The sequence below is a fragment of the Mangifera indica genome, chromosome 3 (assembly GCF_011075055.1).
Source record: "Mangifera indica cultivar Alphonso chromosome 3, CATAS_Mindica_2.1, whole genome shotgun sequence".
NCBI classification, from domain to species: domain Eukaryota; kingdom Viridiplantae; phylum Streptophyta; class Magnoliopsida; order Sapindales; family Anacardiaceae; genus Mangifera; species Mangifera indica.
In genome coordinates this window covers 2,217,278-2,241,592 of record NC_058139.1, presented here as the reverse complement: position 1 = coordinate 2,241,592, position 24,315 = coordinate 2,217,278, and the positions used below count along the sequence as shown (strand labels likewise).

General features: G+C 34.4%; 6 protein-coding genes across 7 annotated transcripts; 2 read left to right on the top strand and 4 right to left on the bottom strand.

Moving 5' to 3' along the window:
• Nucleotides 1-252: 252 nt before the first annotated feature.
• On the bottom strand, nt 253-2,785 carry LOC123212158 (NAC domain-containing protein 19-like). Of its 2 annotated transcripts, none has more exons than XM_044631216.1 (9): nt 2,551-2,785; nt 2,194-2,468; nt 1,912-2,046; nt 1,725-1,802; nt 1,543-1,620; nt 1,358-1,435; nt 1,078-1,275; nt 894-971; nt 253-810 (listed from the first exon to the last, which is right to left on the bottom strand). In XM_044631216.1, exons 1-9 carry the CDS (start codon nt 2,693-2,695, stop codon nt 499-501), a joined length of 1,377 nt encoding a protein of 458 aa, XP_044487151.1. In that variant the 5' UTR covers nt 2,696-2,785; the 3' UTR covers nt 253-498. The 2 variants fall into 2 exon arrangements, with proteins under 2 accessions (XP_044487151.1, XP_044487152.1); XM_044631217.1 differs by having other exon boundaries at nt 253-807.
• A 1,373-nt stretch (nt 2,786-4,158) lies between these two features.
• Nucleotides 4,159-6,807, bottom strand: LOC123210620 (putative NAC domain-containing protein 94). The gene is made up of 9 exons (XM_044629087.1): nt 6,510-6,807; nt 6,126-6,400; nt 5,846-5,986; nt 5,681-5,731; nt 5,495-5,572; nt 5,332-5,409; nt 5,103-5,216; nt 4,911-4,991; nt 4,159-4,659 (listed from the first exon to the last, which is right to left on the bottom strand). The coding sequence occupies exons 1-9, from the start codon at nt 6,652-6,654 to the stop codon at nt 4,351-4,353; spliced, it is 1,272 nt and encodes a 423-aa protein (XP_044485022.1). The 5' UTR covers nt 6,655-6,807; the 3' UTR covers nt 4,159-4,350.
• A 1,837-nt stretch (nt 6,808-8,644) lies between these two features.
• On the bottom strand, nt 8,645-15,443 carry LOC123212012 (serine/threonine-protein phosphatase PP2A-2 catalytic subunit-like). Its single transcript, XM_044631029.1, has 6 exons — nt 14,974-15,443; nt 13,678-13,792; nt 10,719-10,827; nt 10,563-10,640; nt 9,158-9,349; nt 8,645-9,070 (listed from the first exon to the last, which is right to left on the bottom strand). Exons 1-6 carry the CDS (start codon nt 15,224-15,226, stop codon nt 8,897-8,899), a joined length of 921 nt encoding a protein of 306 aa, XP_044486964.1. The 5' UTR covers nt 15,227-15,443; the 3' UTR covers nt 8,645-8,896.
• Nucleotides 15,444-15,692: 249 nt separating this feature from the next.
• LOC123212013 (5-formyltetrahydrofolate cyclo-ligase, mitochondrial-like) lies at nt 15,693-18,349 on the top strand. Its single transcript, XM_044631031.1, has 8 exons — nt 15,693-16,023; nt 16,124-16,264; nt 16,522-16,686; nt 16,943-16,984; nt 17,075-17,120; nt 17,626-17,696; nt 17,802-17,928; nt 18,011-18,349. Exons 1-8 carry the CDS (start codon nt 15,747-15,749, stop codon nt 18,021-18,023), a joined length of 882 nt encoding a protein of 293 aa, XP_044486966.1. The 5' UTR covers nt 15,693-15,746; the 3' UTR covers nt 18,024-18,349.
• A 768-nt stretch (nt 18,350-19,117) lies between these two features.
• LOC123212015 (germin-like protein subfamily T member 2) lies at nt 19,118-20,210 on the top strand. The gene has a single exon (XM_044631033.1). It carries the CDS (start codon nt 19,336-19,338, stop codon nt 20,002-20,004), a length of 669 nt encoding a protein of 222 aa, XP_044486968.1. The 5' UTR covers nt 19,118-19,335; the 3' UTR covers nt 20,005-20,210.
• Nucleotides 20,211-20,402: 192 nt separating this feature from the next.
• On the bottom strand, nt 20,403-23,863 carry LOC123212014 (transcription factor bHLH79). Its single transcript, XM_044631032.1, has 6 exons — nt 23,325-23,863; nt 22,228-22,428; nt 21,951-22,016; nt 21,693-21,761; nt 21,518-21,595; nt 20,403-20,807 (listed from the first exon to the last, which is right to left on the bottom strand). The coding sequence occupies exons 1-6, from the start codon at nt 23,607-23,609 to the stop codon at nt 20,676-20,678; spliced, it is 831 nt and encodes a 276-aa protein (XP_044486967.1). The 5' UTR covers nt 23,610-23,863; the 3' UTR covers nt 20,403-20,675.
• Between the last annotated feature and the right edge of the window lie 452 nt (nt 23,864-24,315).

Sequence of the window (24,315 nt, the reverse complement as noted above, 5' to 3'; positions counted from 1 at the left end):
TTTCCCGAGTTGATACTGATCTTAAAATTGATGGTCTTTAATGTTTCAAAGTCATACTGAAAGCATTAAGTTGCAGGATTATCATGGTTTTACATTAAGATGAATAGAAAATTTTCTCCGCAAGCTGGATAGGTGAATCAGTGAGTTTGAGGTTATCAATGGGGTTTAAGGTTGCATCCCAATCTTAATAACACATTCTAACTCACATCTCTTACCAGATTGCACTAAGGTTTTATGTATATAGATCGGCTCTAGGAACAAAATGATAACATCTTGACAAAAGCTAGATTAGAAGATACAAATGATTTTACATCAGGCTAGTTCCTGGAATGAGCAGAGGAACGTGTATTGAACGAACTTAACAAAAATTCTAAGACATTTTCCATAGTGAAAGGATGAGTAGCATCCCCATCGAACAAGCTCAAGTCTCCAGAACTTGGCCATACTATTACATAGAAATACAAACTGACGATTTAACATGGTCACAGAAGATGCGGTTTACAGTCCACATGCTACTGAAGTGTAGTTGATGGTTTCAGTGTCTCCACGAACAGGAGGAATCTGTCCGGTAACTTCCCAAGGAAATTCATTCTCGAAGTTCCATAGTGAATTCACATCTCCAAATTCACCCTCCAACCCGAAATCCTGCACATTACAGTCGTCACTAAATCCAGTTGAGTATTGGGAGCCACTGAATCCCTGGCAGTGGTCTGGATCGATTGGCAACTGTAGTGCTGGGATAGAGCTTTGATTCAACCAATTAGAGTCATTGGTTGCATCAAATTCAGCTTGTAGTTGAGGATCTACCTGCTGTAACAATTATACATAGGCAAACATTAGCGGCGGAAATATGTTTTTATACCCCATAGCCATATAGATAAAGTTTTCCTTACCATTGGGCAGGTAATTTCTGGAATATGATACATCGGGTCAGGAACAAAACCATGACCAGAAAGTAGTTGAGGTTTTACCTGGACAAAGAATCACAAACAAGCGAAAATAATGTGAATATATATGTTTTTTCTTATAAATGTCCATTATATATATTGATACTGAAAACTGCCATTTTTTCCCCACCATTGAGGTAGTACTTTCTGGAAACTCGAAACCCCGCACATTACAATCTTCACTAAACCCAGTTGAGTATTGGCAGCTATTGAATCCCTGGTAGTGGTCTGGATTGATTGGCATCTGTAGTGCAGGAATAGAGCTGTGATTCAACCAATTAGAGCTGTTGGTTGCATCAAATTCAGCTTGTAGTTGAGGAATTACCTGCTGTAAGAATCATATATAGGCAAACGTTAGGTGTAAATATGTTTTTCATGTCCCATAGCCATATAGATAAAGTTTTCCTTACTGTTAGGCAGGTAATTTCTGGAATATGATTCATCTGTTCAGGAACAAAACCATCACTAGATAGTAGTTGAGGTTCTACCTGAAAAAGAATCACAAACAAGCAAAAGTAATATGAATATATATGTTTTTTTCTTATATATGTCCATTTATATAAATTGAGACTGAAAATTGCCATATTTTCCCCACCACTGAGGTAGTACTTTCTGGAATCAAACTTCCCGGTACAGTAACCATATTGGTTGTTTGTAGTAGTCGATGTCCCACCTGAAACAAGATTAGAGAAACAAAAAACCAGTATTAGATGTGTTAATATACATATCACATACAAACTGACAAACTAACTATAAGCTAGGTATGCTCTTTCTCACTTCTGAATAAGAATTTTCTGCAATATTCTTTCCAGAATCGGGAATCAAATGGTGACTTGATGATGACTGAGATTCAACCTGGACCAAGAACCGCAGATAAATAAGTATTAATTCTTAATAAATGTTTCTCCCTAGATATGTATAACTTTGATATTGAAAAAAAGCCATAAGACATGCTATATCTCACCTCTGTGTTAGGGTTTTCTGTAACTTTACATACAGAATTAGAAGACAAACTCTCACTTGGCTGACCATCATCAGGAGTTGAAACGGTAGATTTGTTATTTGATTTTTTTTCTATGAAACAAATAACAAAATCCTTCTACAGAAACAAAAACAAATAGTCAACCCGTATCACACAAGATTACTTTAGAGGTAAAATTGAGGCAGCTTTCCACTGATTTCAATTATACAGAACATTTAACTCAGAAAATAAACAAACATATAACGAAAGAGCAAAGAAAAACACCTTATAACGAGGGTCACTCTCATCCTTGACATAGAACTCGTGCATGACCCAGTCAGTCTTGGCTCCCTTAGAAGTACCACCAAGTCTATAAAAAACCAGATTCTTTTTACTGCCGATGACTCGGCCACTTTTATTCTTGACAAAACAACCTGGACCAGTTATCTTCCAATACCCACCATGGGTTCGTCGGTTGGCACGTTTACTCTTTGCATACTTGTAATAAGGTTCAGAGAAAAAGTACCATCCTTGTTCATCGGAGTCGCTTTCTGAAAGCCCTGCATCACATTCAAATTCACATCAGTCATCATCAGACACAACCGAAGTTAAAGTAGAAAGCTTGAAGAAACTCCCACTTACCAGGCAAGTCGTAGGGATCGAACTGGTAGATATCAACCTCGTTAATACTGGGGTGAGAGAAATCAGGATGAAGCCTCTTCTCCTCCAGAAGACTGATTATTTTCACATGAAAAAAGTAGAACATAAGCCCCACAAGACGATCCATTCCAGATTGATCAGCACAGAGTAAATTAAGCAACAGTAGCGACTGGAAAGAGTGGAAGCGTTTAAGAGGAAGAAATCAGAAGAATTTTGTTTGCTTGCAAGCTAGAAACTAACCCGGGGAGGAAAGCTCCATATATACTGCTGAGAGCGCGTGAGTACGTTCGCGTATAAACGCGTTCAGAATCGTCAAACGACGTTCAGTCAAGTACTGTACACCGTTAAGTAGCCGTCAAGTAATAATAATAATAAAAAAATGACAGGGTACGGAAATCCTTGTTTCGCAAGTCGTCTGAGTCTTTTTAGGCCCCACCATTCTCATAATTTCAAGCCCTTTCTGTTATAGGTCTTTTCATTCTAGAATTTTCTCTGCTTATTTTCTCATCTTCAAATGATAATTATAATTTGCGGGTGAAAAAGAACCCTTCTGGCAATTATTATTATTATTTTAAGGTTTTATTTTAAAAAAATTTATCTTTATTTTAATTTTAAAAATTAAAAATTTTTTATTTTTTAAATTTAAAATCAGACATTTTCTTTAAATCTAGGGTTTACATAATCCATCGTATTTTTTTATTTACAGCTATCCATCAAACCATCTGAAAATTTTCAATTTTATCCATCTTTTATTTTTAACTTTCGAATCGTTCCTCCTTTTTTGACATTTGAAAATGAGCTTTCGTAACACCAATTTCACCTTCTTTCCATCTATCAAATGAATCAGTGTAAAATCCGATCAAATTCTAACAAGAGATTTCACACGCTTGTGACCGAATCTGGAAAAACATTTCTTGCTTTTCCAGCGAATGACATTTTCCACGTAAGGCTTGGGCAAAGAGCACTTTCTTTTCACTGTGATTCGGATAATTACATAAATATATAAATAATATTCTCAAATATGAAGATTGATTTTGTTGGAATACTGCACAATTACTAGTTTACCCTTTACTCTCTTTTTCTTATCAAGATGAATAATGATTTTTATTGCCAACATTCGAAGCTTGAATCATACATACTTGATTTAACGGTATACTTTTAAATTATTTAAATAATTTATAAAATTTTAAATTATTAAAATATATTTTTAATTATAAAATTTTAAAAACGAAACTCTAATAAATTATGCTTTCAGAGAAAATAATAAAACTATAAACAAATTTGAGGGGAATTTGAATGGTTATAATTTGGAGTGTCACGATCTTTTTTTTTTTTTTTATAAATTTTTTTCACATGCATAACAAGAACAGAATATATTTTTACAGTGGAAAAAGAGGGAGAAAACCAAAGTCATTTTCAGGTGTGAATGTGGAAAAGTAAACACTATATTCAATAGCTGTTCTCCCAAGGTCTATCAAAGAAGAACCCACCATGACTACATTCACTTTCTTTATAGAATTTTCTTCTCCTTTTATCTGTGCTTATCTATGTCATCCCTGTAGATTTCAGTTTTACATAAATAAGCATTCATTTCCCATTAAACAAGCTCCAACTGTCTGGAACTTGGCCATTCTATTAGTATTACATATAGATATGAATGACAAGTCTGAGTTTTCAAGTCTTCTCAAAACAGGGCCAAAAAACATACAAGCCATTATTCTCACACATGAGCAAACCATTCTTCTAATGTCAATAACAATAATATTCTCCTCCAGAATTTAATTAACTGAGAGGAGGATTGTCGATAATTAGCCCGTCCACGAAAGCATCGATGTCATCAGTGTCTGTATCAGCAGGAAGAGTCTGTCCAGTTGCTTGGTCAGGATATGTGTCCTGGAAATTCCTTCGTGCAATCTGCTCATCTTCAAGCTCTCCATGAAATTGAGAACTCAGGAAAGTAGAGTTTTTATCAAAGCCGTTTGAGTGTGAGAAGGAGGATCCATGTTCTGGGTGAATTGGCCAGCGCTGCAGTGAGTACACTGAGCTGTGATCACTGCCAAATAGTGCACCAGCAAGTTGTTGAAGGTCTTCCTGAAATCGAACAAAGAGAAAAGCAAGCATTAGTGTAAAATGCACCATAACTATGTACGGTTGATACTAAATCTACCAAAGTATTTGGTGCAAAATGATTTCTTGGATCCGAAATGACATTTTGATTTGATGGTAGCTGATCATGTGCTACCTGAAGTAAGCATTTGTAAATATATATCTTTCATTCAAAATATTTATAATTAGATACTTAAAACTAGCTAGCATAAGGACAAGTACAGATTGATCCTCACCATCAAAGAAGCATTTGGTGTCAAATGAGTTCCTGAAGAATCAGAAACTAAGTTCTGACTTGATAGTAGTTGAGATTCTACCTGCCATTAGTAAGAAACATTAAAAAGCAAGAAATGTTTTGAGAATCTGTATTCCTTGAACCAAACGTATAAGTTGATTTAAAAACTACCACAAGTCATGTGCATACTCACCATTGAAGAGGGAATCAATGCAGAATCATTTATTGAAGATTTAATTGGCACAAAATGATTTCTTTGATCATCAGAAAACAAATTGTGACCTGATAGTGGTTGACATTCTATCTCCTGAAGTAAGAATCATAGATAAACCAGCATTAATTGTGACAATATTTTTGCTTATGTACCTTATGCATAAATTGATAGCAATTAAAAACTACCATAAAGGCATGAGCACACTCACCTTTGGAGAAGCATTATCTGCAAAGTTGTTTCTTGGATCCAAACCCAAATTTTGATCTGATAGTAGTTGAGGTTCTTCCTGAAGTAATATTATAGATGAATAAGCATTGATTATGTGAATATCCGAGAATATGCATGAATTGGTATAAGGAATCATCCCTCACCATACAATAATTCTTAGGCAGAAAATGATTTCCTGTACCCGGAACCAAATTGTAATGTGATTGCACCTTGGATTCCACCTGAGAAACGAATCATAGAGATCAAACAAGAATTAATTGTGCCATTATAAGATATGTATTGGTAATGATTAATTAAAACCACCAAAAAATAAGATGGATTTTTCTTACTTCCAAAATGTTTTTTCTAAAAGGCTGACTGGAAGGTTGCTGATGTTCAACCTGGAGCAAGAATCATAGATAGACAAGTATTAGATTTGGATAGTTTTGTCCTGAATTATGTATAAGTATGACTTGATTCTGAAAAATGCCGACACATGCTCCATCTCAACTCACCTCTGCTGAATTTTTTTCTGTAGCATAGATTTCAGCATCAGAAACCAAATTCTGACTCAGTTGATGTTGATCATTATTAGGAGTTGAAACATTAGACTTGCTATTTGGATTTTTTTGAATGTAGCAGAAAACAAAATCCATCTGCAAAACCCAAAAGGGAAAAGAAAAGTGATGTTGTAGAATCAAATATTTTATAGCCATTAAAATAAGAACAGGGTATATATAAATGAAATCCAGCGGAAGATGATTTAAGTTCAATGCATAAATTCATCAAAAACACCTTATAACGAGAGCTGTCCTCAACAGAGAATTCGTTCATGACCCAGTCAGTCTTCTTGACCATCTTCGAAGCAACATCAACACATCTATGGTAAACCAAAGTCTTCTTGCAACCAATCACTTTGCCAAATTTATCCTTGACTTCAATGGGTTTTCCTGTAATCTTCCAGTAACCATTCACAGTTATTCGGTTGGCACGTTTACTGTTTGCGTACTTATAATCAGGCTTACAGAAAAAATTCCAAACTTGTTCATCGGACTTAATTTCTGAATGCTCTGCATCACAATTCAATTCACATAAAAACCAAAAAGAAGAAAAAAGGATGGTGCTGTGTTGGTCAGAGGGTCATATCTGACTAATTGAAAGCATCATGAATTCACTTACCAGGTAACATAAACGGATCGAGCTTGTAGATATCGAGCTCATTAATATCGGGTCGAGAAAATTCTGGGTCCGTCCGCTTCTTCATGAGGAGACGGATGATCTCTATATGCAGCAGACGGTACATGAAACCTACAAGAAGGGCCATATATATTGAGTACTGATTTCAGCTGAAGTAGTGAGAAAGAGTAAGAGAGTAAAGCAAGCTATCTCTGGCAGTGGTTGATGGGAAGACTCTGCTTGACGATCAGCTGAGCTTACTCACTATATTTACAGGACAATGGCTACAGTTGATTGTGGCTAGTAGTTACAATTAACAGCGAGAGAGAATCTTAAAACGACCTGACTGTATCATAACATTTTGTACAGTAATACCATGAATTATCTTCGCATAATAGTTTGGTTTTAACCATTGTTGATGTAATGAATGCAAGTAATTAAGAACAGTAAATATGATAAACATGGAGATATTTTTAAGGTTGACGGAAGGCTGTATTCAGATGAATTTCGGAAAGGCCAAAGGACTAATTCTCACCTAAATTATGTTGGGTTTTCAAGTTCTTATGGTTTTATTATAAAAATTTTATTTATCTATTTATAAATAATTAAAGTTAATAAAATTTAAATTTATTAAAATTTTATCTTTTTTTTCTCTTAAATTTTAAAAATCAATCATTTTTTTGATTAAATTTTTAAAAATAATATTTCTCTTATAAGATTTAATTTTCAATTTCAGGTGATATCTCTAATGTTATTGTCAACAATCTCTCTATTCTAATGTTTTCTCTTTCTCTGATAATATTTCTCATTATCTCTCCTTCCTTTGGCCTATCATTCAAGTTGAGAAAATAAAAATTAGAGATTTCGTCTTTCTAGATGAGTGATACATGACCACCAGAGGAAAAAAATAATCAAAAGGGAAAAATTGCAGAGAAAAGTGATCAAATATTAAAATTAAACCTTAAAAAAAAAGTGATTTTTTAAAATTTAGTTTAAAAAAATATATTATTTTTAAAAATTTAGAAGAGAAAAAATATATAAAATTTTAATTTATTTTTAATATTATAAATAGGATAATAATTTTATTTTTAAAATTAATAAATATAATAGTTTATAAATAAAATTTTTAAATTTACTAGAATAAAAATTTAGAAGAAATATCATCCTTTCGGTGAGAATTAGTACTTACGCCTTTCTGAGAAAAGTGTTATTTAATGACCCCTATTGGGCACCGTTAAAATTAACGGTAACTGAAAGAAGTGTGTGAACCCAACCAACGCTCTCCCTTTTTAACTAATTTCACTTTCGGTCTAGATTATTCTTATTCTTCTTTTGAAAATTTTCATTATGACATTGCTTCCCCTTAAACCACAAGCTGTCTTGGTGCTACTGTTATTTGCTTGTGTCTTTTGCCTTGCTGAGAGGTACCGTTATCACCTTGATGTTACATAAAGGGTAAATACATATATATATATATATATATATATATATATATATATATAGTTTTATTAAAAAAATTATTTCACAATCAATAAAATTATATATATATTTTAAATACTTAAAATAAATACTTAAATAATGTATTATCATATAATTAGATGATTTTAAATTAAAAATAATAATATTTAATTAATGATAATATATCATTTATATATTTATTTTGTGTATTCTATATATATATACACATTGTTCTTTCACTATTTATGGGTGGAATACTGCTCCCAAGTATTCTAAAAAGGCTCCAGCCTCCTAATCGGTCAAAAATGTTTGTATCCTATTTAATAAAATTATATATACTTATTTTAAATATACAAATAAATATATATTTAATATATATTATTATATAATTAAATAATTTTGAATTACAGATAAAATAATACTTAATCACATGATAATATCCATAAATATATATAATATTAGTTAGGGAGATTCCAGTTGGAGATCAGTGAGTGACCTAGCAATAAATTTCCAACATTTTCAAACATTCTCAAGGTGAATTTGATGATAATGGCCTCAAGACCAACAACACAAGTGAAGGCAACGTTAAACAATATATCAAGGGGAAAAATTGCCTTGGGAATCAGCTTTCACTTGTGTAAAAGCAAAATTGGAATCAGTAAATGTTTCACCCAAGGATGTAAATTCACAAGGCAAAACACCAGCTCTATTTTCTTTCCATTTTAGAATACAAATGAAGAACCTTCTACAAATCAAACCTATAAACTCACATGAACCCAGAAGCAGAGTAACCCCATCCAAAAGAATGACAACAACAATGGTTTCTTTTGTCTCTCCCTCAACTAAAAAACACAACTCAAATTTGCATGACAAATCTACAGAAACACAACAGGAAATGTCAAAACTTTCCCGTTGAATATAAGTTCGAGCCATCACAAAAAATAGTCTGGGGTCCTGCGTGTATTATCTGGTTCAATCTGACGAGGAGCTGGGTCAAATTGAAGAAAGTTCTGCTCCATATTCTCCCCAATTTCAAGAATTGCAGCCATATTTCCACACCGGTAGCAGTAATTTGGTGCACTGAACACGGTCACCACATTCTTCTCCTACAATGAATTTGTAATGAACACAAAATTGAGAAAACTCACTTTGGGAACAAGAAGTTATTCTAATTTCATTTAAGGTTCTCAGACCTGGCACCAATTGTATCCTTCCATAACAAGCTGGTGAGCCCTAGAAACAAGAGTGAGCCCATTAGTATGGTTGAACTGTGCAGCAATATCCTGTCCAAACGTGTATCCAGCACCACGAGGAGATATTCCCCATCCACACCGGTCATCCGGATCAGACCACAAGAGATCACACATTGGGCCCTCATGAGGAACCTACTTGCAAAATATACATAGAAGAAAAAGTAAGAAACATAATGATACTGGAAGATCATTTTAATGAGATGGGGATATATTAATCTTTTCTAGCATCTACTAACAGATGAAAATATCATGCCAGTATAACTAAGCTGCTTCTGTAATATCGATTTATTAAACAGTACCACAGTTCCAATTTAACCATCTTTTTTTGTATATCTTTTTTGTTTGATAACGACAATTTGTGGTATCAGTATTAAGTTATGCTACATGGCTTAAACTTTAAACACTTAGAGTGCGTTTGGTTAAGGGTTTTTAAGATTACCTTGGTAATCTATCTTAATACTGATTACCTTGGTATCAGTATTAAGGGTTTGCCAGTAATAAAAGATTACAGTAATCTTCTATTACCAATACTGACCTGGCAGGTAATATATGTGGTAATCTGATTACCACCTTCACCTTAGGTATTTAAAGATAACTGGGGTAATCTTGAGTTTATTATAGAAAAAATATTATTTATTAATTTTTTGAGATAAAAATAAATTTATTTTTAATTAATATGACAAATAATATAAAAAATATTTAAAAATAATTATATTCAAGGGCATTTAAGTAAAATAATTTACTAATAATCTTTTATTACCTTTAACCAAACACAATAATTATTTATACCTATCAAATTTTATCAAATATAGTAATCATTTATACCCAGTAATCTTCTAAGTAATTTATCTTTAAGGTAATCTTTTTATTTTAGTAATCAAACATTACCCAAACCAAACGCCCATTTAGTACTCTTAGAGCATGCAAAATTTAGATGCTAAGAACTTGCTAACATAATATATGGAAAAACATGCATGATAAATAGCAAATCAGTTTGTACACATAATCAAGACATCAATACATCATCTCCCAGATGACAGAAGTAGTAGAGACACAGGAAGATTTCTGGTTTAATACCCATAACTTTTAGTAGTATTTCCCACCAACAAACTAACCTATAACTTTTAGTAATATTTACCAACAACAAACTAACATAATCAGTACATTTATTAGAGGAACTTTATTTAATACATTTGGAAGGTAATGCATATCATGAAAAAGTCACATGACAGCAAGTAAAACTGTTCCAGCTAAAGACCAGAAAAATGTACAAATCAAGTAAGAGAATATGCTGTTATGAAAGCATAATATTGCAACAAAATTACAGCAGAAAGTGTATGTGTACCTCCTGTATACGGTCCAGAGCACGGACATTATCTAATGTATCCAAAGATGGCGAAAGTCCACCATGCAAGCAGAATACCTACAGGGTAATTGTAAATGCTAGTCAGCCACAATAAAAGGAAATGAATAGGGCAAGACTGCACCATGAGATTCAAACCTGACTCTCGATTAGAGCTGTAAGTGGCAAATAATCAAAGAGGTCGGTGAAATGCTTCCAGACATTAGCATTTCCATATTTTCTCAAGCATTCATCATAAAATCCATACCTAAAAAGAGAAACTATTAAGTTACTTCAATATAAACCAGATTGACTATTGATAATTGAATGCACAACACCGAATAACTGCAATACTTGAAGAGACTAAAATACCAGCAAAACTTAATGAGACCAAAAACCAGCAATAATAAACCCTAAAATCTCATATAATGGAAAAAAAAAAAAAAAGAGAAAACAATCTGATAGGAACCCAACTCACATATTATTAATATTAATAAGATAGCGTTGACACCAGAGGTGTCAATTCCTCCCAAAGACAATTAGAAGTGTCTTTCCCCTCCCAAATTAGCCAAAGGCTACCCAAATGTCAAATTAACAATGTTTTTCTTTTTTTCCCTTTTTCTCTCCTCCAATCACTCATATTTATACTCCCTATATTTTAAATTCAAATATTATCTAGATTAAATCAAATATTTATCCTAATCAACTCAAATATTATCTAAATCAAATTCAATATTTATCTAATCTAATCAAATATATTATCCTAATCCAAATATATTTTATTTATTATTATTATTTATTAAGTCCTAACATTACTTGCCCCTCAAAACCCACCTTGTCCTCAAGGTTTTGTAACATCCCTGATCCAAAAATCTGACCTACTGTCAAGATATTGTCTATTTGGACACACAGTCCATCATGGTTTTGCTTCTGACTTTGCAACCCAAAACACGTTTTACCAGTTTAAGGAGTTCACAAGCTATTTAACTAGTCAAATTCTCCCACCACTAACCGATATGGGATATATAGACAGAGTACAAACATACCCAACATCTCTCCCGTGCTTTGTCGATGTGGGATTTGCCTAAGGGTATCACATTTTTTTTTTTATAGCTCTTCCAACCCAATTTGAAAAAATTTTTGTCATTTTGTTATTAGTCCAGTTGTTGTTTAAGATCGAGAACGTCAAATTCATGTTGTTCGCCATTGCTAAACACATCATACTAACATCATTTGTCCTAAGCACCGATGCATATGCCTCATCAAGTTCAACATCATTCACCATCAAGAATGTGTTAAACACTCCAAATTCAGTCTTGATCACATCATCTTCCTCCTCAATCATCTCTCTTTTTATAACTTCTTTAGATAATGACAATGGTGGTTGAGTCTCAATCTCTTTGTATTCTTCCTCAAACAATGGCGATGGTGGTTGGACTTTGATCTTGTTGTCTTCTTTCATCCCTTCTCCCATATTTTTTTCATTTTCTCCTCCATTCATTTCTTCAAATCTTCTCCATTCATTTTCATGTTCTTTCTCTTGTAGTTTTTTCTCTTTAGTCTCCATTTGAATCAAACATTCAAGTGAAAAGAGGTTTTCCAATAGCAGGATCTTGCTAGATTCAGCGATTCCTTCATTCAAGTGTTTATTTTCCTTTTTGTCTTTAAATAATGTTGAATTTAGCTCTAGGACGCTGGAGTCAACCAACACAGATTCTTTCCTTTTTATGTTGTCTTTGAATACGATTAGAAGCCCATCATCATCAAATTGTCTTCTTCCACTATGAAAATGGCCCATGAGTTACGTTTACAATCATGGTTTGAGTCCTCTTTGTCTTCACAAAAAAGACAAATTCTATTCGTCATCATTTCTCAGATTTTCCACTGTGTTAATCATCGAACAATCCACCATCGTCCATCATCATCCTTGATGAGACCGACTTTTTCAATCCTCAGAATCAATGTTCTGATACACTTTGATAAGAACCCAACTCAAATATTATTAATATTAATAAGATAGTGTTGACACCAGAGGTGTCAACTCTTCTCAAAGACAATTAGAAATGTGTTTCCCCTCTCAAATTAGCCAAAGGCTACCCAAATACCAAATTAACAATGTTTTCTTTTTTTTTCCTTTTTCTCTCCTCCAATCACTCATATTTATACTCCCTATATTTTAAATTTTAAATTCAAATATTATCTAGATCAAATCGAACATTTATCCTAATCAACTCAAATATTATCTAAATCAAATATCCTATTATAAATATTTTATAATTAAATCAAATATATTATCCTAATCCAAATATTTTTATTTATTATTATTATTTATTAAGTCCTAACACAATCAAATTCCTCTGTAACTTATGTGATAAAAAAGTTAGCAACACTAAATTAATCATACTTGATTTTAGGATACACATTTCCATTCTGCAAATTAGGGCATAGCTTTGCTACATATCTCCACCCTAAATGTTTCTCTTGTGTGTGCAAGTATGCATACATACACATGCACCAGGGGAGAAAGAGATTATTCCAGTTCTTTTTCATCTTTATGATAGAAATATTGCCGTAAAGTCAAATTTCAAGAGACAATCATGCAATGAAAACTCATAGGCATTAGAATTAAAAAAAAAAAAAGAAAATTCTCTCACATATATTTATGTGTTGGTATGCACATTGTTAAAAGCAAGTCAGGGCAGTAATCATAAATGCTTGCGTGAGTGAGAGAGAGAGAGAGAGAGAGAGAGAGAGAGACCTTGTCAACTAAAGTGGATTGTTTGGTAATAGTATATAAGAGAATCACTATCCTCAATTTTATTTAACAAAAGAAAACAAATTAGTAAAACCCAAAATTTTATGGAATACGTGTGGCTTAATGTTTATTCTCTCTAAACGAACAAAGATAATTATGCACTTTCCAAACTTAAACCTTCCAAACAAGCCAGCAGCCACATTCATGCTTTTGCATTTTACAAACAGCCCCTTATTTTTTAAGTAAATGAAATACATACAGTAGCAGTTGCTGGCATCGAATATGATGTCACTGAATTTTGCCAGTTCTTGGTGAAACTTATGATCGCAATGGAGGGAACGTGTTTAAAAGAAATATTCTTACACTTGAGTTATCTGACGACTCTCGTGGTTTCCTCTTAGAATTGTTATTCTATCTCTATACCGAACTTTCAGTGCGACTAAAAGGCTGACAGTCTCCACTGAGTAGTATCCACGATCTGCACAATCAGACAAAAGTACAAATCAATGACAGAATCTGATTAAAAAAAAAAGAAGCATGAATATGTAAGGTTTATGACAACAGTTTTAAAGGAAAATATTCAAAAGAGAACATAAAGCTAATCAAATTGGGAAAGAATTTGGTTCCAAATTGCAAGTGTAAGTTATAGTTTTCTTAACTCAAATATTGAAGCAGCAGTCTCACATTGGAGCCTATCAGATTAACCTTCCATATGGGAAGATCTAACCATGAAGGTGGACTTATGTCAAAATATTCTGCGAGATTACAGCACTGAGCAATGAAACAGTCTTTGGTCAGAGAAATTTAGAAATTCTACATTGCGATCCACCTCCTTCATTTTGTTTAGATACAATATCCTTTCCAAGAACAATTACTTTTCTCCTAGTTGAAAATCACTTTCATCCACAAAATCTTTCAGAATCAACTTCCTTCACATTTGGAGCCAACTTATGGAAGCAAGCAAATTATTTTCCTCTCTTGTGTTTACAGCACATGCATGCTTTGATCTCCAACATATCCTTGCACAGTAAATTTTAAAATGCCATTTGTTGCAACCAGAACCAGAGTCTCAAGGATCATCTCTCACTACAAATTTAAAACATGATCTGACCTAAAATTAAAGCCAAAAGGCTGGGCAGCGGAAACAGATGTTGGATCAAGGCTAAAATTGCAAATCCAACAAAAACAGAACAAATATATTTGACCGCCGTGGGAAAAATATAATGTGAATTATTAAATATGTAGAACAATGATTCTTGCTCGGTGCTTGACATGGATACCCAGAGGTGAAGTATTTTTGCAATAGAGGATTTTAAACACGTTTGTGTTGATATATGAATTGTCAAACAACATGCTAAAGAAAGCATATTCCCTAGCCATTCCAATTAATTATATATTAATTCACATCCAAGAACTCAATTCCAATTAATTATACATACTCATTGAACAGCCCTTCATGTAGTAACCATAAGCACACCAACGCACATCCTTGACACCATATTACCCACCTAAAACTTCTTTTCACTTAGAAGAAGCTAAATTAACTTCGGCATATCATATTACCTTACCGATATCAATAATCTTCCAAAATAAAACCCAACAAAAATAACGGAAAACATTAACACGCTAAAATGAATATGCAAATGCCCAGTAACTGACCCACATAGTCGCCCATGAAGAGATAATTAGTGTCAGGAGCGTTGCCACCGATTCGAAAAAGTTCAACAAGATCGTGGAACTGTCCGTGAATGTCGCCGCAGACAGTGACTGGACACTTGACGGGTTGCACGTTCCATTCCTCCACCAGAATCGCTCGAGCTTGCTCGCATAAGGTCTTCACCTCCGCTTCTGATAAAGGCTTGCACTGCATAAGGTGCTCGATCTGACGGTCCAGATGGGCCTGCGAAGGCATCGTTTGTTGAGATTTGGCTGGACGACTGCTATGGATGTTCTGATGATCGAACGGTGGAGCGTGAGTTGGGAAAACGAACGCTCAGATTCAGGTCATGGTGGATTTAGGGTTAGCGTTTGGAGAGAGAAAGCGGGGTGGGATTTGGCCTTCAAGCTCAGTTGTACACTTGTACTGTTGTTGTGTTTTTGAATGTCGCAGTGAAAGCATTATCAGAACGAAGATTTTTATGGTGGTCCCTCATCTCTTCTATATTTCTTTCTACTTTCATTTTTAAGAATTTTTACTTTTTACCCAAAAATATTTTTCTCCTCATTAATTACACAAAGTTGAGATCTTTACTGGGTAAGTTTTGAGTTTCTCCAAGCCCCTACATTCGCAATATTGCTATTAATGCACGTTGTCATGGTCCAAATATTAAATTGTAATAAGAAAAAACTGTAATAAAGTGGAACATGAAACCTCTTGACAAGTAAAAAGGAAATGTTAGAGGGCGTCTGAGAACAAAGAAAAAGGTGTAATAATGTGGACAAGTGGGCTAGGACAAGATGCGAAGGTGGCGGTGGCGCTGGTAACCCAAGCGCGCGCCTACACCTACTCTTCACTCACTCTCAACTACTTCAACAACAAACTCACCTCGCCACGCTCTTTTGGCTCCGTCATGATCATGAACAACAACACCACCACTAACCCACCACAACAATCCAGTCTGGATTCCATTTTCGCGCAAAAACGGCTCCTTCGATCAAAAGTCCGCCGGACCCTCAAGTCCATGGACCCTTCTCTTAGATCCTATGAAGGTCAGTTAATCATCGATCTCATCATTATACTGTATTTGTATTTTAATTTTGTTTGTTGGGCCTATTTGGATGTTAGGAATTAATGGTGTTTAGTTTCCAGATGATGCCATTCAGAACATTGTTTTGGAAGCTCCATGGTTCAAGTCTTGTCAGAGGTTATGCGCCTATATAAGTTGCTCTGCTTTGAGAGAAGTTGATACCTCTAAATTGCTGTCTCGAATTTTGCAAACTCCACCCAAAGGTGCGTCCTTTTTTTTTTTTTTTTTACTATCACGAGTATTTATATCATGCCATATAGTTGTTGGGAATTTGATTTTGTTAGAGATGGAATGACTAAATTCAATTTGGATGATTTAAGTTCAGAGTTGGATGTGGATTTATCACATTTCTAAGCAATATTTATTTTTGTCATAAAGTGTGCTATCTGCTAACATGATATCTTTACCTTTTTGTTTCATTTTTGGGGAATTCTTATGATACAATTTTAAACTTATTTAGATAGCCATGCGAAGATGGTGAAGAAGCTTTATGTTCCACGTGTGGAGGACAAGAACAGTAACATGCGATTGTTTCATATTTCAAGTGTTGATGATCTAATTGCCAACTCCATGAATATTTTAGAGCCAGCTCCTGTGGATGCTGATGGAAAGGAGCGAGAGGATGGTAAATCATACTTCAAAATGTTACATTAAAAGAAGTTGAAAGGAATTAGATTTTGCTTATGCTATAAGATATTTTTGTTCTGCTGTGCTTCCAGAAAACTTGTACGTCTAAATTTATGTGTTAAAGCCTTCTTTTATGAAAAACCATTGGCTTTCTAGTGTTGAATCTAAATTCTGAATTGTAAGGCAAACACATTCTATCTCTGTTTTCTTTGTGTTTTAACTGATGTCAGTTATAATGATCTTCCTTGTTGCAGTGTTGCAGGCAAATGAGCCAGTGGATTTACTCCTCTTACCTGGTATTCTTGTCATTTTCACCTCTCCTCTTAATTATCTTGTAGATTTTAAATGTAACTGCAGTCAATCATATTCATCTTGTATTTTTCCAGGACTTGCATTTGACAGATCTGGGAGACGCATTGGCCGTGGTGGAGGGTGATGTTCTTGCTCATGTCCTGCAAAAACTATTTACCTCTTTAGTATTGTAATTTGAGCTTTAGAGATGCACAGACATGTTTCACATATATGCATGTAAACAAGCATACATGCAATAATTTAACCTTAAACCCTGCTTTAATCCAACACTTCACAGGCTAGGTTGCCTCTTAGCCTGTGAAATCTATGGCTGTTTGTTTGTAAAATTTAGGCAACAAGGCAACTTCAGTTGGTCATTGAACCTGTTTTTGTGAGCAACTATTCGGATTACTCTCTCTGATATACAAAAGCTGTAAATTTTAGATCTTTCAAAACTTCCAATATCATTTCTTGAATCCACTCCTGTAACCACTAGAATTGTAGCGAAAATCTAAACTCTCTCTTTATCTCAATGGTTAATAAGGCACACATTTTTTCTTTTTGGCTTTTAGCTTTTTCTATGTGTAGCTTTAGCATTAGTTTTACCTTTAAGTCGTTGCTAACATTATGTCTTACAACTCTGAAGTTATTATGATACCTTCCTGAAGAAATACCAAGAGCTGGCAAAGGAGAGGAATTGGAGGCAGCCTCTCTTAGGTGTGGATTGCTTGTGGTTCTTTTATGATCATATAATGCAAAAAGCAAAGCCTATGAGTCAAACAACCTGATTACATTATATATAATTGTACTTTAATTTTGCAGTTGCACTGTCATACTCTTTACAGATCTTGGATGAAGGAATTATACCAGTCACTCCAACTGATGTACCTGTGGATGCTCTTGTATCCCCATCTGGTGCGATTCCCATTAGCCAGGCTGCCTTTGACAGGTGCACCAAATGGCTATCTTATATTTGTCTTCATGAGATTTAATTATGTTTTCCTCTATTTTGATTAATTTAGCATCCACAGTATGAAACTTTGACGCTGGACATGGAAATCAAACCTGAATGCTCTCTTTAGAAGAAGGAAGGCTCTGACATGTCAAATTCAAAAGACCACAGCTTGAATGTTCACCGGTATGGCTTTTTGAGTTTGTGTAATGGGTTCCAGATATTTGTATTTGTTTTCCAGTGAGTGTAACTAAGCTTGAGATATTAAAATAATGCTTGGAAAGAAGAGGGGTCATGCCAACTGCTAGGTTGTTTTTGTGTTGGCAAAATGTCCTCGTTCTTGTAACTTGATTCCACATGTACCACCATGAATGTACAATTTGTTTTCTTTTTAAAAAAATGAATAATTATTACATCAGGTTATGAAGTCTTTTTGTATGTTCAATTGCCTTGTCTCACTGGAATTCTTAATTGAAGGATATCTTGCAAGTGTGCAATGGTTATCCAAAATGCGGCTACCCAATCTAGAAGGCTATAGTTCCTGGCCCTTGGTGCAATCTGAGAGTCAAAGGAGGTGATAGATTAAGTTGCTGACGACCATTGGATTGGTCAACAAACTCCTCCATTCAGTTGCTGACGATTACTAGACATGGTTATTAAAGTATTATTTGCAGCTGCTGATGACTGCAGTTGTTGGAGACTTTGTCGACTTTAAAGCTCTTTCCTAAATAGTCATGATCTTATTTTGAATTAGTTTTAGAACCAAAAGAACAGCATACATTTGTTTTGAATAACTTCCTGAGGGGAAAATGATTAATTTTGAAGAAGTTAAGGTTTATTAGGTGCTACCATCTGCTTGTGTCAGCTTAAAACTCACAAAAACTGCTCCGGATTCATGGTTGTCCTTATTTTTTTATTGCTCCAATGACCAGTTATTACATGAGCTATGTCGTATGCCAAGCCATTTCCAAATACTAGGAAACGACCAGGTTCCAATTTTCCGTAAACTTGCAAGATTGCACCTTAGAATGCTTCAGATTCACATGTCCTTGTATATTGCAGAATATTTCGCCAAATTTTTAACCTTTTTTAATAATATAAGAACCGCAAACTTCAACAATCTAGATAAAAGTTAGGTTTGAAATCTTCTCTCTAACCAATCAAATTGCTATTGACCATGTCAACCGTGGAAAAACAAAATGATCTCTCTGGTATTGGTCTTCAGGCAGGGATCATCTGCTAAGTCAACGTGATAAATCAAAGTCAGCAGCCACCTAATCCCAACCTGCAAGTTTCCTTCTCCACTACCGATGGGGATATTTAAGGATCATTGATCTTCCTCCCATCACAACATCCTGGAATTCTTAGATTATCTTGCCATTTCCTTCAGCATACACCAACAATATGATTTCTTTATCAAGCTCACCCTTCCAACTCATATTTTGCCTAATGGTGTTACTCATTCTCCCTTTCTCTTCACGTTCGGCAGATCCTGATGCTTTACAGGACTTCTGTGTTGCAGACTTTAATTCCTCCATATCAGTTAATGGCTTCTCCTGCAAACCTGCTGAACAAGTAGTTTCGGATGATTTTTTCTTCGATGGGCTGCGCAAAGAGGGAAACACATCAAATGTCTTTGGAGCGACGGTGACTCCTGCCAATGTTTTCACGTTTCCAGGGCTCAATACAATGGGACTTTCGACAAACCGGGTAGACTTTGGCCCTGGTGGACTCAACCCACCTCATTCACACCCTCGTGCATCTGAGTCCGGTATTGTGATTGCAGGAAAGCTGCTTGTAGGATTTATAACAAGTGACAATGTATTTCACTCAAAGGTTTTGAGTCCTGGGGAGATGTTTGTGATTCCAAAAGGACTGGTTCACTTCCAACTTAATGTTGGAGAAGGAAAGGCTCTTGCCTTTACATCTTTCAACAGTCACTTCCCTGGCGTTGTGATTGCTTCCACAAATCTCTTCGGTTCAACACCTTCAATTCCTAATTCGGTGTTGACCAAAGCCTTCCAGGTGGGAGATGATGTGATCAATGGCATCAGATCCAAGTTTGATTCTTGACCATTTTCAACTGCGTCCATTTTCAAGATTGTATTTTATCATGTTAATTTGCTCCACCATCCTTCACCCTCCCAGGAGTGATGGATCATTTATTGTTTTATAGTAATAATTATTGCATATAAAATAAGTAAGCTTTTGTAATAACAATTCATCGTTGAAGTGTTAGTATCAATAGCTCAATTAAAATTCTATTGTTTTGTAATGAATTTTCCCTTCTAAGTGCCAGTTTGCTTATTTAAGCTTACACAAATACAGAACCAATCTAACTTGTTATGGCAATGACTTGGTTCAAAGAAATATATCATACAGATTTTTGCTATGTATGTGCACTGGTAAAATAACCCCACTTGTTCTTTGGCAACACAAGTTATTTTCTACAACCAATACAATCGTTCAGATGCTGTTTCAAGAACTGAATTCACTCTAGATAAATTTGTTTTAAGAACTAATTAATAGAGTACAAGAGTATCCAGTCAGATGATACATAGAAAGATTAGAAACATTTCTACAAATGATATGATCATACAAATTCAATTAATGGTCTTACATGCAGGAAGCATGTTCTGCACTAAAATCTGGAAACTAATAGCAAATTTCCCCCTTGAGTAAGATGAAAAATCAGAACTCAGCTTGCTGCTTAATGCAACAATGCCAATGAGGATTATCTAACATTATATTGCTCTATTGAAGCCCCCACCACCAACCTGCATATGCAACCATTCGTATTGTGATCCATGAGCATATTCCCTAGGTGCTTGTGAGCCAAATATCATCCCAGTAGCATCAAATGGTGGTGCACCAAGCTAACACCAGGAAAACCAGTTAATCATACAACAGAGAAGTTCCAAGAAGATTCTTGATGCTATAATTGTATAAAATTTGGCCTTTTAATAAAGGTAACATGTCCAACAAAGGTAATAGTAATACCATTAAGCATCTTTGAATATATTGATTACAATTAGATGGAAAAACAATAAAAGATAAATTGAAACATAGGGCTCAGTGTCTTAGCCACATCTTGCAATCTAACCAACTGTTGATATCTCTCTTACTGGAAGAACAAGAAAAGTCCTAACCTTACAAAGAGGTTGAATTTTTTCAATTCTTAGAAATTTAATAACATAGCAATAGTATCAAAGAATCACACAACAGTATCAGTTCTCAATAACTGCCAATCCTTCAGGCAGTTAGTCGAAAAATACTTCATATGAATCATTTGACTGTAAACGTCTAAGTTTCCAATAAATTAAGCATAAGTAACTTGGTTATTTCATGTGATGTTCATTGGAATTATTTGGTTCATGAAACAGTCAACAGACATCTAAGTTGCACTCTTGGTTCATTTCTATTTGCCAGAAAGATTTGGTAAGATAAATACTTGAGCAAAATCCAGTTTGGCAGCATCGATGATCACCTTGTAACCTCAAATATCAAAATAATTTCACTCTGTGTGATTCAATTGCTTTATCATAAGGAAAAATATTAAGCAATCAGTCAGTATCAACAGGCTTACATCTTTTGTATGAAATCCCTCAATGGTAGGATTTAAGCTCACTCTTGAATTGACAGCTTCTAACTTCATTGATAGGAACTACAAGAATGAAAACATAATTAAATTATTGTTTACAGTCTTAAAGAAGAAAAATATCATAAGCTGGCTATTGACACATAAGATGAGATATCCATACCTCAACTTGCTGCTGAAGTGACTGGATGTAATTAATTATCTCATCAAGCACAAGTGCTTTACCAATAACCTGATTTTGAGTACCAATTTATTATGAGACAATTACAAAGCTAAATGAGATAGCGGATAGGACTTAATGAAAATAGATCACAAAAGCTTATAGTAAATTCATAACAATTTCTTCATATGACTAACTTGTGTAAAATTGCAGGACTAGCCAAAGAATCTAATATGCAAATAGTTAGACAATTGAAGATACCTTGTTACATCCAGGGACCAAATCCTGAAGAATCTTCATCCTCTCACTAATTTTTTCTCTCCTAGCCTGCCAAAAGGTAAGTATTTTCCATGTTAACGAATTATACTTTACATCATTAGTGTTCCACACAAGAATTGCCAAAAAAGAAGATAATCATGTCAAAGGTTTCATATCTATCAGTGTAAATGGTTTATTAATCACTTCGAAGCATCATATATTATATTAGCAGCTGCACACCAATGTAATTTGAACAAGCAAGAGGATTGAAATAAATTACTCTCTCTGCTAGACTATGGCTATCAGTAGCTTGGCCCCTTCTTGCTCTCACATGAATATAATCTTTTGGTGGCTCTGCAGATTTATTGCTTTGTTCAGCTGACTTGTTACCAGCAACAGAACTTGCCTCAGCCTCAGCTTTTGAACCACCATTTTCCTTTTTAGATCCCGATATTTTTGTTCTTTTACCAATGGATTCATTCTGCAGCAAACATAAGAAGAAAAAAGCATAAATAAAATACAGAATTGCTTTTATCCAGAATCAAAATCAAGTGATATTATATTTTACCATGTTTAATTAGAAGGAGAACCAAGGAACCTATATTTTTAGACACCTTTAAGGTCACAATTAATAAATATTCATTTTAGTTATAGTAAAACATACCAAAATAATAATAATTAAAAAATAAAGCTTGTCTTTCTTTGCTTTTGCTTTCTGTTCTGAATTCCAAAACTTCTAAAGAAATTGGATTTGAGAAGATCTTCAAATATGCAAATCAACAAAGAAAAAAATTCTAATATGTACTCAAAACTGTAATTACAAATATAGATATTTAAAGCTTAAAACTTGGCTTTTTCTTTTCATTTGGTTGGCAAGAATACCATCAACCAAGTCTCAAATCTTAAGACTTTGACCAACCAAATTGAGCAGCTAAACATAAACTCCACGCCAAATCTACAGAACATAGTTATTACCCAAATTTATTCCTATCTTTTCTAAAAAATCAGAATGATTATAGTAGATTAATAACAATCCGAAAAATCATACCAAAAATAATCTTGATATTTTCAGAATACACATAAAGTCTCCATTCCAACGAGCTAAAACGTAAACATCCAGTACATTTTCTTTTTGCAAATCTATTTAACACAGTCAATTGAATTAAAATTTATTTAAAAATAAAATAAAATAAATTTCCTTATCAATTGTGCAAAAGCATTTCCATTCAACTTCCCATCAAGTTAAATCAAAATCAAAACAAAACATATCCTCAAAATTCACTTTTTTCTTTTCACTTTCCCATCACTAAATAGAAAATCAAACACAAGGGCCCGGAAAAAAAAAAAAACTAAATGCAAAAACCAGGTTAGACCCACCAAGTCATTTGCACTACTAGTAGTAGAAACAATCTTAGACGACTCATCTTCAGAGCTCAAATCTCTTCTCTTCCTTCCACACCCACCACCACTTTGTTCAGTGACTGTTGATTCCTCCATCGACCCATCTCTGTGACCCGAACTCTCCCCAAATCCCTGACCCAAATTTCCCATTTGGAGGCCCGCTTCAGCACCGTGGATTGGGTAGGACCAAATCTCAGCCAAACTGTAGGAAGATGGGTTGGCTGCAGAGAAAGAAGACTCATTTACAAGTGGAGGATCCATTTTTCAAAGAAGGAAGTTCATGTAAAGCAGTACAGGATTCGGATCCGGAATTGAGAGTAGATGTTGAAATGAACAGAGGGAAAAAGATAGTAAATTGAGCGAGGTTTAGAGAATTGAAGAAGGGTTGATAAAGTAGCAGATAAGGAGAGAAAGCGAAGGACTTATTGAAGTTGAGAGACAGAGACCGTAAGGCTAGAGTGTATGATCTTTTTTGGCACGAGGAAAGAAGGTGGGGGAGTACTGTGCGTAATGTGCACCCTGCGCTTTCTATATTCACCCTCAAAAGAAAAAGTTAATTTCATATTTCTGTTAAAAAAAAAAAAAGTTTTAATCTTCAATATATCTTTAAGGGCAATTTGGGAAATACATGTCTTTATAAACAGAAAGATTCCATAAATTCAAGGCATAGTGAACTTTTGAAGACATCACGCCACTTACAATGAGGTTTTCTCCGGCGGAGATCAATTGGATTTAACATTTTACCCACATGCGTCGCTATATTTCTCTTGGTACACGTTTTTTATTTCATCCACGTGTCCCTCTGAGAGTTTCATTCCTTCATCCAACTTAGACATTGGCGAGTCCATTGACTGGGCGCGTAGAGTAGTTAGATGAGAGAAGTCATGGGATCACGCGCCGGAGAGGCGAGGAACAGTACAACATATCCGTAAAAATAGATTAATAATAAATACATATATTTACATAA

What these genes read in the sequence shown, in the direction of transcription:
- LOC123212158 (XM_044631216.1), bottom strand. Translation starts at nt 2,695, where the DNA reads ATGGATCGTCTTGTGGGGCTTATGTTCTACTTTTTTCATGTGAAAATA. An exon ending in CGATCCCTACGACTTGCCTG is followed by an intron (nt 2,469 to 2,550) that starts GTAAGTGGGAGT and finishes AATGTGATGCAG; the next exon opens with GGCTTTCAGAAAGCGACTCC. An exon ending in CAGAAAGTACTACCTCAGTG is followed by an intron (nt 1,436 to 1,542) that starts GTGGGGAAAATA and finishes ATTCTTTTTCAG; the next exon opens with GTAGAACCTCAACTACTATC.
- LOC123212012 (XM_044631029.1), bottom strand. Translation starts at nt 15,226, where the DNA reads ATGCCTTCGCAGGCCCATCTGGACCGTCAGATCGAGCACCTTATGCAG. An exon ending in CTTCATGGGCGACTATGTGG is followed by an intron (nt 13,793 to 14,973) that starts GTCAGTTACTGG and finishes CTGATTGTGCAG; the next exon opens with ATCGTGGATACTACTCAGTG. An exon ending in AAGGATACAATTGGTGCCAG is followed by an intron (nt 9,071 to 9,157) that starts GTCTGAGAACCT and finishes AATTCATTGTAG; the next exon opens with GAGAAGAATGTGGTGACCGT.
- LOC123212013 (XM_044631031.1), top strand. Translation starts at nt 15,747, where the DNA reads ATGTGGACAAGTGGGCTAGGACAAGATGCGAAGGTGGCGGTGGCGCTG. An exon ending in TTTGCAAACTCCACCCAAAG is followed by an intron (nt 16,265 to 16,521) that starts GTGCGTCCTTTT and finishes AAACTTATTTAG; the next exon opens with ATAGCCATGCGAAGATGGTG. An exon ending in GGATTTACTCCTCTTACCTG is followed by an intron (nt 16,985 to 17,074) that starts GTATTCTTGTCA and finishes GTATTTTTCCAG; the next exon opens with GACTTGCATTTGACAGATCT.
- LOC123212015 (XM_044631033.1), top strand. Translation starts at nt 19,336, where the DNA reads ATGATTTCTTTATCAAGCTCACCCTTCCAACTCATATTTTGCCTAATG.
- LOC123210620 (XM_044629087.1), bottom strand. Translation starts at nt 6,654, where the DNA reads ATGGCCCTTCTTGTAGGTTTCATGTACCGTCTGCTGCATATAGAGATC. An exon ending in TGCCTAAGAATTATTGTATG is followed by an intron (nt 5,410 to 5,494) that starts GTGAGGGATGAT and finishes ATATTACTTCAG; the next exon opens with GAAGAACCTCAACTACTATC. An exon ending in CATTGATTCCCTCTTCAATG is followed by an intron (nt 4,992 to 5,102) that starts GTGAGTATGCAC and finishes TACTAATGGCAG; the next exon opens with GTAGAATCTCAACTACTATC.
- LOC123212014 (XM_044631032.1), bottom strand. Translation starts at nt 23,609, where the DNA reads ATGGATCCTCCACTTGTAAATGAGTCTTCTTTCTCTGCAGCCAACCCA. An exon ending in GCCATAGTCTAGCAGAGAGA is followed by an intron (nt 22,017 to 22,227) that starts GTAATTTATTTC and finishes ACCTTTTGGCAG; the next exon opens with GCTAGGAGAGAAAAAATTAG. An exon ending in CACTTCAGCAGCAAGTTGAG is followed by an intron (nt 21,596 to 21,692) that starts GTATGGATATCT and finishes TCATTCTTGTAG; the next exon opens with TTCCTATCAATGAAGTTAGA.